Source organism: Protopterus annectens, chromosome 3.part1 (assembly GCF_019279795.1).
Source record: "Protopterus annectens isolate FY-2018-M chromosome 3.part1, PAN1.0, whole genome shotgun sequence".
Classification (NCBI taxonomy): domain Eukaryota; kingdom Metazoa; phylum Chordata; order Ceratodontiformes; family Protopteridae; genus Protopterus; species Protopterus annectens.
Window position 1 is genome coordinate 1,503,902,058 of NC_056732.1, and position 13,407 is coordinate 1,503,915,464.

Below are 13,407 nucleotides of genomic sequence, written 5' to 3' on the forward strand. Positions count from 1 at the left end.
AATGAAAGCACTTATCTTCTGGATGTTTACAGTGTGCTGTTTTGGGTTTTTATGTGCTGTTCAACCAGTTGGTTTTAACCTTTTGGATTAAACACATTTTTGGTTGCTTGAAGCTGTTTCTGCTGCTTTTTTTGTTGGACTTTGATTGCTGGTTTGTTTCTCTATTTTTTTTAGTGATCTGTAGCTTGCAAGGATTATGATAGGGGTTCATACCTATGGTTAATTGTCTTGAAGCAGCTCAAGCGAGTCATGTTGTTGGACCAGTCTAGTGGAGTACTTGTCCTTTATGTGCACTGAGAGTCTCCGTCTGAGGCACCTCCTCCCTTTGTTTTATCCTGAGTTTAGGGGATTGAAATGTATAAAAGGCATTGCAGCCTTTGATAGTCAAGGTGCTTTCCATGGTTCTGAACCATGATTTCATGATTGCACATATGTCTGCATTCTCCAGGGTGAGGAGTGCTTCCAGGGAGTGCAGTTTTTTATTATAATTCTTAGCATAGAGCAGCAGGACGTTTATGTAGTCATTAGTGATTTTTGTTATGTTGGTGGGTTTAACAACATGGCACGGTCTAAAAAGGCACTATGGAGATAAATAAAGTTTTTGCCAGTATCCAGAAGCCAAGTTGTGACAAGTGCAAACCATCTCTGGCAAAGCATCATGGTTTGTTGATCCTGTATCCCCAGGTTGACCTATATTAGATCCCACTTATTGTGACACCAGCAACTAAGCCAGTTGTTGAAGCCAGTCATTTTTTTGCTGGTACTGTGGCATCATCATTGGTGAAGGTAGGATGCTACTCAAGACTTGATTCATACCCACCTGGGACACATATTTAGAGAGCTCCATCACGTCTCTCTTCATATAGTCCAGTGAGGTACATCTTAGGTGATTTATGCCAACATGGAATATGACCATGTCATACTAGTACTTGTGGTTTAAAGACCTAAGTGCATGCATTATCTGATGGATCCTGTCTCCAGACAAACAGCTCGCTTAATCTCCTCCTTGTTTACCTTGGTAAGGTGGACATCAGTATGTCTTAAAATGGAATCCTCCTTTAACTAGAATGTTAGGATGTGTGGTGTGTTACGTTATGGGCTTGGAAGCAGAGCTACTATGATTTTCAGAGTTATGAGTTGTGTGAGACCGTGTCTTTTTGAGTATGTGTGGGGCCACTAAGAGATGTGCATCCAGGCATTTTTGCAGTTACATCATAGGTGTCAAATATTGCTTGTTCATATTTGCATTAATAATTCCAAAACATTGCTACATACAAGATATCAGAATATTTTTGTGAGGCATTCATGATGGCAAACACAATTGTATTGCTATTTGACCTCTGCCAATGAGTATTTGTTAGAACTGTAAGGTAACTTCTGTTTAAGGCTCAAGCCACACACACTGGGAGTTAAAGGTACACACTCAAAAGAGCTGTACTGGAAGGAATGAGTAAGACTTTTTTTTTTCAAAAAGGCATTCGTGGTTTTGAGAATTGTTTTAGCCAGCATTGTCGTAAATTCTTTGACTTTTTTATGTTTATTTTATGATTTTTCTGTTTTAGTATACTGTACTTAGTTGTGTATATATATATATATATATATATATATATATATATATATATATATATATATATATATATATTAATAAAGTAAATTTACTGAATAATTGATATTGCTGGAAACTAGCTCCCCAGTATACTGGGTAGAATTGAACAGATGATCAGTGCTCATGTAATGGTTGGGAAATTTCCTTGTTACTAGCCTCACTGCATTCCCTTCTCTTTCTTTTCATCTTTTAACTACCCCAGCTTGGTTGCTAAGCTGGTTGAGTGCATTGACAGCAACATGTATTAGTATATCAAGTTTCTTATGGGATGGTTACAAGGAGTTTTAGCCTTCAAAAGCAGCCATTTCTATTTGTGAATTATTTCAGCTGTGTCACAGTTAAATCACTGGTCAAATTGTCAACCACTAGTTTCAAACTACCTGACAGAAAGAGTGCTGCTGTGCTCTGGGTCTGTTGCAAACAGGGCAGCCCCCTACCACCCAACCCCATTCTGCACACATTCTGTAACATACACATTTCTTGCCACCTTACCTATTTGTATGCTAACTGCTTTGATTTATTTTCCTCATGCAGTTTGATTTCACTTCTTGCCATGGACTGATGTTTGCCTTATCGATGACACTGCTGCTGACAGGCCTGGTTATGGCTTTTACCATTCCTTTTGGATATGTAAGTAAATCGTGTGGAAGGAGGTTGGTTATTTGTAGTAAACAAATTCTTATTTCACTGTCACTTATAATTTCAGTCATCCTTTAATAAATGTATATTATTTCTTATTTGAATATCCGTGTGCTGTAAGTAACAGTTGAGCATATGGACTGTTCTGTGTTTATTTCGATAGGCATAGGGACTGTTGTGTGCTTATTTAGGTAAAAGTTGTGTGTGTGTGCGTGTGCACGTGTGTGTTATATTAGATCTGATGTTGTCAATTTTCATTCTGTTCTTAACTGATGGACTCGGATCCGATCCCTCAAATCGAAATCGGCCATTGCTAAAGCTCGTGGCAACCAAAAACTCTTGAGCTTCTCCCTTACCCACAATGCACCAACCCCAATTACCTCAGATCTCATTTGCCACTTCAATGAAAAAGATGTGGTTTTCCATCTCTCTCTTGAGCATTCTTCAGATAAGTATATTATTTTGTTGTATTCCTTACTTAAAAAAAACTTTTCTATTATTGCTTAGCTACATTTATAAACTTCTTGTTGTTTCATGCCATTTCTAACCCCTTTTCTGCCTATCATAAAATTTTTGTACTCCTTAGGTACTGTTGATAGCATCTTCTTCCCTTCTACGACACTGTTGTAACTCCTTTACCATTATTGGTATTTGCTTCCCTTTCCCTTTATTTCTCTATGTATTTCACTATCTAAAAAAAAAACTTTTCTTCTCTACTGTCTTTTTGTATTGTTAATGGTTGTTTTGTTTCTCATCAGCACTTATATTTTGACTTAGTGATGGTGGACAGACCAGCAAGATTTGAAAAACATTCAAAGTGCAGGCACAAACTGCCACTTTGCAATGCCCACACACAATGTGTCTGTTGTTTAGGCCCTCTGGACTGATGTATATGCCATGGCTTTAATCCTTGTGCATTAGTAGAATGCAAGAATATGCTGATATTGAAGGTCTTCTTCCTTCTTCATTTGGAGAGGCTATATCAGAGGGTTCATCCTTTAACACAAAAATGACAAAATTACAAAAACCTCTTTTCCAAAGCCATCTTCCTCCTCATCAGTTTCAGACTCCTCAAGAAAGAGTTCTCATAAGGACTCAGTCTCAACCCCGAATCTGTAAAAGGCAAAAATACAGTATCCTGCTAAGAAAAAAACTATTTGATCCCATACCTCCTAAGTTAGATCCAGTGAAGACAAAGCTCTCAGATCTGACTTCTTCAGATCCAGTGCAATTCAAACCTGACTTTCGGCCAGCTGCCAAACTACTACCAAGCACAAGGTACTCCCCATCACTGGACCCAATTCCTGGCAGGGTACCTTCCCTATTTTTAGAAAGTCCCAGGTGACTGTCCATATACTCCACTCGTTCTTCCAGAAGCCTTTCAGAAGAAGACGTAGAGAGACTGTTGAGGAAGGTTATGTTGGTACAGAGTCAGATTGAAGTTCCTTCAGCTCCTACTCCTCTGGGTCAGGAGATCCATATGTCTGCTACTTCCCCTTTGCAGATTCCTCCTCCAATTCTTGTTACTTCAGGGTTTTTGAATCTGAGCCATCTGGATCCATCTGGCTCAGATCTGAAGATAACATTATCCTTAGATCCGAGATTTTCTCTGAGAGCTCCAATCCTGTTGGATCTGGAGAGCTCCTGCACTCATAGTCTACCTGTCAGATCCTAGGTGCTGCATTTGACCCCAAAGCTTTCAGAGCCACGCTACACCTTGGAGCCTTGGCACTGGACAGCTTGGCTCTGGCTTCGAACTAGGAGGTTTTGCCCTTGGAACGGGGGGGAGGGGGGGGCTACGATTCAGAAGCTTGTCTTCTCAGATCTGATGTCCTCTCTCTGAGCTGCTCTTCCTTCAAGGCTGTGAAGAGAGTATTTTCTGCCTTGACAGTTCTGATGGAACTATCCTTCTCAGATCCTAAGTCTTCTACGATGATGTTTCAGAGCTCAGACTCTCACCATCCTCCTTCCACAGGGACAGCCAGTACAAAAAACCCAAGCTCCTGCCCAGGGAATTGTAATCTCCTTTTCTGATACCTCCCCAGTGCACCCCATTGAGGAAATCAATAAGAGGATGTATAAGAGGAAACACATAGATTCCCTGGAGGAGTCCTTCACTGAAGACACAGACTTTGATGAAGGTAAAGGGTCCGCACAATCACCTCCTGAAGATGTCTCGTTTGGAGACATCCTAGAAATTCTTAAACAGAGAGGTGGTTGGACACCCAGCAACCCTATGCCTGAGGAATCTGTTCTCCTGGAGGCTTTTGGTACTGGACCCTCTACCTCCTGGGTGACTCTGCCAGTCAATGAGCTCATTAACTTGATCTCACAGTGGGCATAGAAGGACCCTGACACCGTAAGTCCATTCCTTGCAGACCAGATAGGATAATGGCACCACATGAAGATAGGCAGTTTTGGGGAAAGTGAGTTGATGCCTTGGTTACTGCAGCGGCCACCAAGAAGGAACTAGCCAAGGAAAGTTCCACTGTCCATCCCCCAACAGGGAGTCACTGATTATGGACAGATATGGAAGCATGTCTATGCTTCAGTGACCTTCGCTTTGAGGTCTCTGAACTATTTGGAACACAAAAAATGGGCCAGCACTTCAAGGATTGTTCGGAAATATATTTTATTCCTGATGAATCCTTATAAATCCAATATAATGGTATTTAAGACAAATAAACCATTATATACAAAAAAAAAAAAAAAAAAAGCAAACCGGTTTCGGCTCCAAAGAGCCTTTTTCAATGCTGATACCAAACTGAAAATGAAATTTTCACCATATGCATTAGGGTGTGTATATATACCCAAGATCTTAAAGAAACACTCACATCCATAACACAAATAAATCAAGGAGATGCATCAAAATATGGAATTTTCTTCTGTACATTTCACAAATGTAAATGTGCTGTAAATTGTTAATTAACCACATAAAAGTCTGTATTTTTAAATAACCAAATAAAAATATATATTTTTAAAAAAACAAATAAGAATGTATATTTTTTATATATAACCATATAAGAATATATATTTGTAAATATTTGTAAATACTGAACAAACCACAATACATATGACTATAACACCATAGAAATATGTATTTATACAAAAAAATGTATTTATATAAAAAATGAATATCAAAATTATTGTTCAGATTCATTCAGTCCAGGCCTGAAAAGCCCACCTAATTTGATAATTCACAAATTTTCCATGGAATTTAATTTCGTGTGCCATCCTGCCTTACAACTTCTATGTAGTGTAATCCTGTCTATAATAGTAAATTTAAAAACAGCAGATGGGTGGTCAATAACATGTTTATATAGTGCATTAGTAAGTCTTTTATTCCTAATGGCACTCATATGTTCCCCAATCCTGAATTTAACCGGTCTAGATGTCTGACCTATGTAAAAGGCTAAACAAGTGCATGTTGCTAAGTAGACCACCCAATCGGAACTACAGTTAGAAAAAGTTCTGATATTAAACACCTGTGAAGTATTCTTGCTAGTAAATTCAGTTGTTTTGTAAATATGTTGGCAAGCGGTACAGTGACCGCAAGGGAAGCAACCCACAAGTATATCTCCAAATAAAGTAATTTGTTGTGAAACATAAGGAATGTATCTTTTATAATGGGTTAAATAGGAATTGACATTTCTTCCTCTGCGGTATGAAAATTTACATCGTTCGGGTAAAATCTGATTCAAGTGGTCATGTGAAAGTAATATGTCCCAGTGTCGATCTATAATGTCTCTGAACTTGCTGGTATTGGTCCCATAAGTAGTTACTAATCTCAAAGAAACATCAGAACCAGTTGTAGCAGAAGCTACTTCCTTAGATTTGTATTGTAATAGATCTGTACGTCTAAGCCTATATGTTTGGTCCATGGTCTGAGAAACTAGATGTTGATCATAACCACGATTGATAAATCGTTGTGACATGTCATGACTACAATTGGCATAATCCTGATCAGAAGAACAAATGCGTCTAATCCGCATAAACTGGGATTTGGGGATGTTGCGGATGATGTGACGTGGATGCGAACTTTGAGCATGCAATAGTGTGTTATATTCAGGAAACTTCCTATGAACAGAAGTAGCTAAAGTGTTGTCTGGAAGTCTAGTAACTATTACATCTAAAAAGACAATCCTATCATATTCAATATTGGCCGTAAATGTTATGCCAAAAGAATTGTTGTTCAAATATGATACAAAATCAGACAACTGGTCCACTTCTCCACGCCACACCATCCAGCAATCATCTAGATATCTGCGCCAGATGTCAAGATGTTCAATATAGATGTTATGCTGAACATCATAGATAAATGTTGCTTCATAATATCCCATAAAGAGATCCGCATATATGGGAGCAAATGAAGCTCCCATAGCTGTCCCCTTGATTTGCCAATATATTTTGCCATGGTAGTGAAAAATATTCTTACGTAACACAAACTCAGTCAGTTTTATGAGAAAGTTGTTGAAGCCCATGGAATACAGATCTGATTTATATAGCCAATATGCTACTGCCTGAATCCCAACATCATGAGGGATATTTGTATATAGAGAAGCCACATCCAATGTACAGAGCCACCAATTGGATTCCAGTTGTGAATCTGTAATAATTTGAAGAAATTCTGTTGTATCCTTGATACGCGATCTAATATATTTCAATAATGGCTGTAAATAATGTGTTAAAAAAGAAGATAGAGGTTCAGTTAAAGAGCCTCTCCCTGACTCAATTGGTCTTCCAGGAGGATGAAGTGGGTCCTTATGTATTTTAGGCAATAGATATAAATATTGTGGAGTAGGTTCATCCACCTTGAGTTGTTTGGATACCTGTTCATTTATGATCCCTTGATCAACTGCCAAATCCAAAAAAGAATCAACTTCACCCGTAAAAGTATGTGTAGGATCTATGCTCATTTCCATATAAAAACTGGAATCAGACAGTTGGCGTAATGCTTCATCTGTATAAGATTGATAATCCATAACAACAATGGCACCCCCTTTATCGGCCATGGTGATGACTATATCATGGTTATCCTTCAATTCTAAAAGGGCTTTCTTTTCTGCTAAAATGAGATTATGACTGATAGGCTGGTACAGAGTAGAAGAGTGTAAATCTTTCATAACACAATCCCTAAAAATGGATACGTGTTTATTCATGGGTGGAATAAATGCAGATTTTCCAAATCTAAATTCAGATGATCTTTGAGAATTTTCAGAATCAACAAAAAATAGTTTCAAATTAAGTAGTCCACAAAATTTGTTGACATCTTTTAGTAAATTAGTCTCAGAGACAGATGCACATGGAACAAAATTAAGCCCTTTATTAAGCAAACTCTTGTGTGCAGACGACAACTCAAAAGAGGAAATATTATAAACATTATCAATTATTTCACCATCTGTTGCAACAGACTGTGTAAGGTTGAATTTCCCAGATTTTGATCTGTGCTTTCTACCCCCCCTCCTCCTACCCTGAGATCTAAAGGGGGGGGTTGTTTCCTTTTGGCCGCTGGAGACACCTGGCGTGAGGGAACCTCACCATCTGTTGCAGAAGAAGTATCTTCTTCAGAAGTGACATCTGAAGTTACTTGTTTACGTCTTAAAATGGACCTGGGTCATTTTTTACCGATATTCTGGGTATTGGAATAATCCTTAAACCTGACTGTCTTTTGACTCATAAAGGGTTTGCCCTTCTCATAATCAATAAGATCCCTATTAAACTTTTGAATTTTGCGTTTCTTCAACTGTTGTTCTAATGTGGTAAGATCTTTTGCAAGATCAGAAATATGTTGTTCATAAAAAACTTCTTTATTGAATTGCTCAGCCTCTGTGCATAAATGTTGAATCTCTAACATCTGTGTATGTATAGTTCTGTCATAATATCTCAACAGACAGTCAACAAAATGCATAGAGGCTAGATGCTGTGCCTCAGCCCACTCATTTGAAAGTTCACTGTCTATGTTGGCCACCAGGGGTTGTAACCGGACCCTAAGTCCCCTCGGTGTTATATCCTTTGCCTTGTAGGCCTTAAAAAGTTTTAAATGCCAGACATTGGAATGTAAATTTTTCATTAATCTATTGAGTTTGGAAAATATTGATCCACAAATTTGTTGACTGTCCAAAAATTGAACATTAGAAATATGTCCTGTACTGTTACTAAGGCCAAAAACATCAAGATTGTCTCTATCGGCCGATAGGCCTTTCAAAATATCACCTAAATCCATATTAACTAACTCAAACCCAATAGAAAACCTTTATATATCACTAAACTGGCTGTCTCTTTGACAACTTAGGCACCAACTACAAGGTAACCAAGCAAGCCGCGGATAGTTATATCAATATAAAAATATAATATACAAAAAATGTATTTGGTCTGTGAACCAACAACCACAGTACTAAAATGGTTGTGTATTAGAACCCACTGTCAAAAAATTATATTATTATTCGTATTCACCAATTATTATCTTAAAAAGGTTGAATATATATGCAATAATATCCATTGTATAGTGACAATAATGGTATGGCAAACATACAAAATAATTGTTGATGTTATGTCAATTATGCCCAATTCTCTTCCTTCATCTCTTTCTTTAAGAAATAAAACACCCTCAAAAGCCAAATTGAAAAAATGAAAAATAACTGATACAAAAGTATCAGTATTGGTATTCTTATACCTGCACTTGATAGTGCCAATAAGAGAAGTAGCCGACTTTCGTCTCTGCTGTATACTGTCACTAACACCAAATGTTATCATAAAAATATATATTCAAATATACCAATATGTAGCAACATTATATTTGTACAGGGGTTGTAATAAACAACAACAAAACCCAATAAATAAAAAACTAATAGCTGGGTGATATAAACCATCCGTGACGAGCCCGTACCACACCCAGTAACTGGTCCCAAGACTGACGTGTCAGTTAATTACGTGTTGTTCCAGAAAAACTAATATGTCTGGCAAAAACGAATATACAGACCTACATAAGACTATAATGAAATAAAAAATAAAAAAGGGAAAACTGGATCCTGTGGTTCTGCCAACCTTGATGTCAATCACCATACAGAATGAAACCCTGCCCCAACCAAAAAATGGTTGCTAAACTATTATGAATGTTTCGGCTGAACCAGTTGTGAAACCCAATTGTTATTTGAACAAATATATTTCAATTGTAATATTACAATGTAAAAATTGCTCGGTATCCCCAGATGGTTTAAACAGAGAATTAACTGAAATATACAATATCTGAAATATGTAAGAAATTGTCAAATAAGGCCTATAACCTTATAAAACATAAACCAAAGCCAAACAAAAAAGTTTCTGAACCGCTGTAAAACGTTTGACCTCACAGTTGAAAAACAATATATATTCATTACCGTGAGGCAATATAAATTTGTCTCCGGTAATTGTTGATAGTTGGTTATAAGTTAAACTAAAATATATAATATTGATTCAAATGTGTAGAGACATTCAATACATCAGTTATCAAACATAACAATCAAATATGTGAAAAATGTTCCAAACCGTAAGCCATAATATATATTTATAGCACAATTATGGATAATAATGTTCCAAGTCCACAATAATATGTAAAAAAACGACCAACGGCCAACCATCAGGTGATTCCGATTATGTTCACTCGTCGTAACTTATGAAGAATGGAGCCGAAGATAGGAACCAAAGATGTCACCTTATTATAATATGGTAGTGTCTCGTTTGACCAAAATCCATATAGACACACACAGTTACACAGACAACCCAATCATATAATTCGAGCTGTTGCCCATCTAAAAATGTTTAAATGTACTGCCAAAATGAAAAGAATTTTATTTACATATCCAAAGAAATATTGCATTCAAATATTGTGATGTCAGTTAAAGTTCAATTAAAGTTGCGTCGGCTCATGAACCAGTTAAGTCAAAACAGAAAAAGACAGATTACTTGTGGATAGCGTAGAATCCCACTGCTTGATAGTATCCAGAGGGTAAAATGAAAAAGTTGGAAATCAAATTAGCAAACCATCTGCGACTAGGTCAATCCGTGACTTGATGTCCAAGGCAGATGTCGCATATAGAGGCCCAACCGTGACGCATCAAGACAATTTATGTCTGTCTAAGTTTTTACAGGTCTATGTGAAATGTCGAAGAAGAAAACACCAAATCCAGGTTTACCAAAAAATCTTTTCAGGCATAGGTGAAAAAAAGAATGATATCCATAATGAGGTTCAACCGCAATCCAGGCGTCCCCAGCGTGAATAAGAAAACAGCGAAACCACCAAAGAATACACGCACGCAGCACGCAGAACAACGTGCACGGCCCCAACATAAACGTATGAAACACAAAAAATGGGCCAGCACTTCAAGGATTGTTCGGAAATATATTTTATTCCTGATGAATCCTTATAAATCCAATATAATGGTATTTAAGACAAATAAACCATTATATACAAAAAAAAAAAAAAAAAAGCAAACCGGTTTCGGCTCCAAAGAGCCTTTTTCAATGCTGATACCAAACTGAAAATGAAATTTTCACCATATGCATTAGGGTGTGTATATATACCCAAGATCTTAAAGAAACACTCACATCCATAACACAAATAAATCAAGGAGATGCATCAAAATATGGAATTTTCTTCTGTACATTTCACAAATGTAAATGTGCTGTAAATTGTTAATTAACCACATAAAAATAGGGATCTTATTGATTACGAGAAGGGCAAACCCTTTATGAGTCAAAAGACAGTCAGGTTTAAGGATTATTCCAATACCCAGAATATCGGTAAAAAATGACCCAGGTCCATTTTAAGACATAAACAAGTAACTTCAGATGTCACTTCTGAAGAAGATACTTCTTCTGCAACAGATGGTGAGGTTCCCTCACGCCAGGTGTCTCCAGCGGCCAAAATTAAACAACCCCCCCCTTTAGATCTCAGGGTAGGAGGAGGGGGGGTAGAAAGCACAGATCAAAATCTGGGAAATTCAACCTTACACAGTCTGTTGCAACAGATGGTGAAATAATTGATAATGTTTATAATATTTCCTCTTTTGAGTTGTCGTCTGCACACAAGAGTTTGCTTAATAAAGGGCTTAATTTTGTTCCATGTGCATCTGTCTCTGAGACTAATTTACTAAAAGATGTCAACAAATTTTGTAGACTACTTAATTTGAAACTATTTTTTGTTGATTCTGAAAATTCTCAAAGATCATCTGAATTTAGATTTGGAAAATCTGCATTTATTCCACCCATGAATAAACACGTATCCATTTTTTGGGATTGTGTTATGAAAGATTTACACTCTTCTACTCTGTACCAGCCTATCAGTCATAATCTCACTTTAGCAGAAAAGAAAGCCCTTTTAGAATTGAAGGATAACCATGATATAGTCATCACCATGGCCGATAAAGGGGGTGCCATTGTTGTTATGGATTATCAATCTTATGCAGATGAAGCATTACGCCAACTGTCTGATTCCAGTTTTTATATGGAAATGAGCATAGATCCTACACATACTTTTAAGGGTGAAGTTGATTCTTTTTTGGATTTGGCAGTTGATCAAGGGATCATAAATGAACAGGTATCCAAACAACTCAAGGTGGATGAACCTACTCCACAATATTTATATCTATTGCCTAAAATACATAAGGACCCACTTCATCCTCCTGGTAGAACAATTGTGTCAGGGAGAGGCTCTTTAACTGAACCTCTATCTTCTTTTTTAACACATTATTTACAGCCATTATTGAAATATATTAGATCGCGTATCAAGGATACAACAGAATTTCTTCAAATTATTACAGATTCTCAACTGGAATCCAATTGGTGGCTCTGTACATTGGATGTGGCCTCTCTATATACAAATATCCCTCATGATGTTGGGATTCAGGCAGTAGCATATTGGCTATATAAATCAGATCTGTATTCCATGGGCTTCAACAACTTTCTCATAAAACTGACTGAGTTTGTGTTACGTAAGAATATTTTTCACTACCATGGCAAAATATATTGGTAAATCAAGGGAACAGCTATGGGAGCTTCATTTGCTCCCATATATGCTGATCTTTTCATGGGATATTATGAAGCAATATTTATCTATGATGCTCAGCATAATATCTATATTGAACATCTTGACATCTGGCGCAGATATCTAGATGATTGCTGGATGGTGTGGCGTGGAGCAGTGGACCAGTTGTCTGATTTTGTAACATATTTGAACAACAATTCTTTTGGCATAACATTTACGGCCAATATTGAATATGATAGGATTGTTTTTTTAGATGTAATAGTTACTAGACTTTCAGACAGCACTTTAGCTACTTCTGTTCATAGGAAGTTTCCTGAATATAACACTCTATTACATGCTCAAAGTTCGCATCCACGTCACATCATCCGCAACATCCCCAAATCCCAGTTTATGCGGATTAGACGCATTTGTTCTTTTGATCAGGATTATGCCAATTGTAGTTATAATATGTCACAACGATTTATCAATCGTGGTTATGATCAACATCTAGTTTCTCAGACCATGGACCAAACATATAGGCTTAGACGTACAGATCTATTACAATACAAATCTAAGGGAGTAGCTGCTGCTACAACTGGTTCCGATGTTTCTTTGAGATTAGTAACTACTTATGGGACTAATACCAACAAGTTCAGAGACATTATAGATCGACACTGGGACATATTACTTTCACATGACCACTTGAATCAGATTTTACCCGAACGATGTAAATTTTCATACCGCAGAGGAGGAAATGTCAATTCCTATTTAACCCATTATAAAAGATACATTCCTTATGTTTCACAACAAATTACTTTATTTGGAGATATACTTGTGGGTTGCTTCCCTTGCGGTCACTGTACCGCTTGCCAACATATTTACAAAACAACTGAATTTACTAGCAAGAATACTTCACAGGTGTTTAATATCAGAACTTTTTCTAACTGTAGTTCAGATTGGGTGGTCTACTTAGCAACATGCACTTGTTTAGCCTTTTACATAGGTCAGACATCTAGACCGGTTAAATTCAGGATTGGGGAACATATGAGTGCCATTAGGAATAAAAGACTTACTAATGCACTATATAAACATGTTATTGACCACCCATCTGCTGTCTTTAAATTTACTATTATAGACAGGATTACACTACATAGAAGTTGTA

General features: G+C 37.0%; 1 protein-coding gene across 3 annotated transcripts in view; it reads left to right on the top strand.

Moving 5' to 3' along the window:
- The window catches only part of LOC122798538 (protein lifeguard 2-like), an 861,262-nt gene that overhangs the window by 748,126 nt on the left and 99,729 nt on the right, over positions 1 to 13,407 (top strand). For all 3 annotated transcript variants that reach the window (XM_044067573.1, XM_044067575.1, XM_044067574.1), the window contains exon 10: positions 2,141 to 2,236. In XM_044067573.1, coding sequence (XP_043923508.1) covers positions 2,141 to 2,236 — 96 coding nt within the window. The remainder of the gene's footprint in view (positions 1 to 2,140; positions 2,237 to 13,407) is intronic.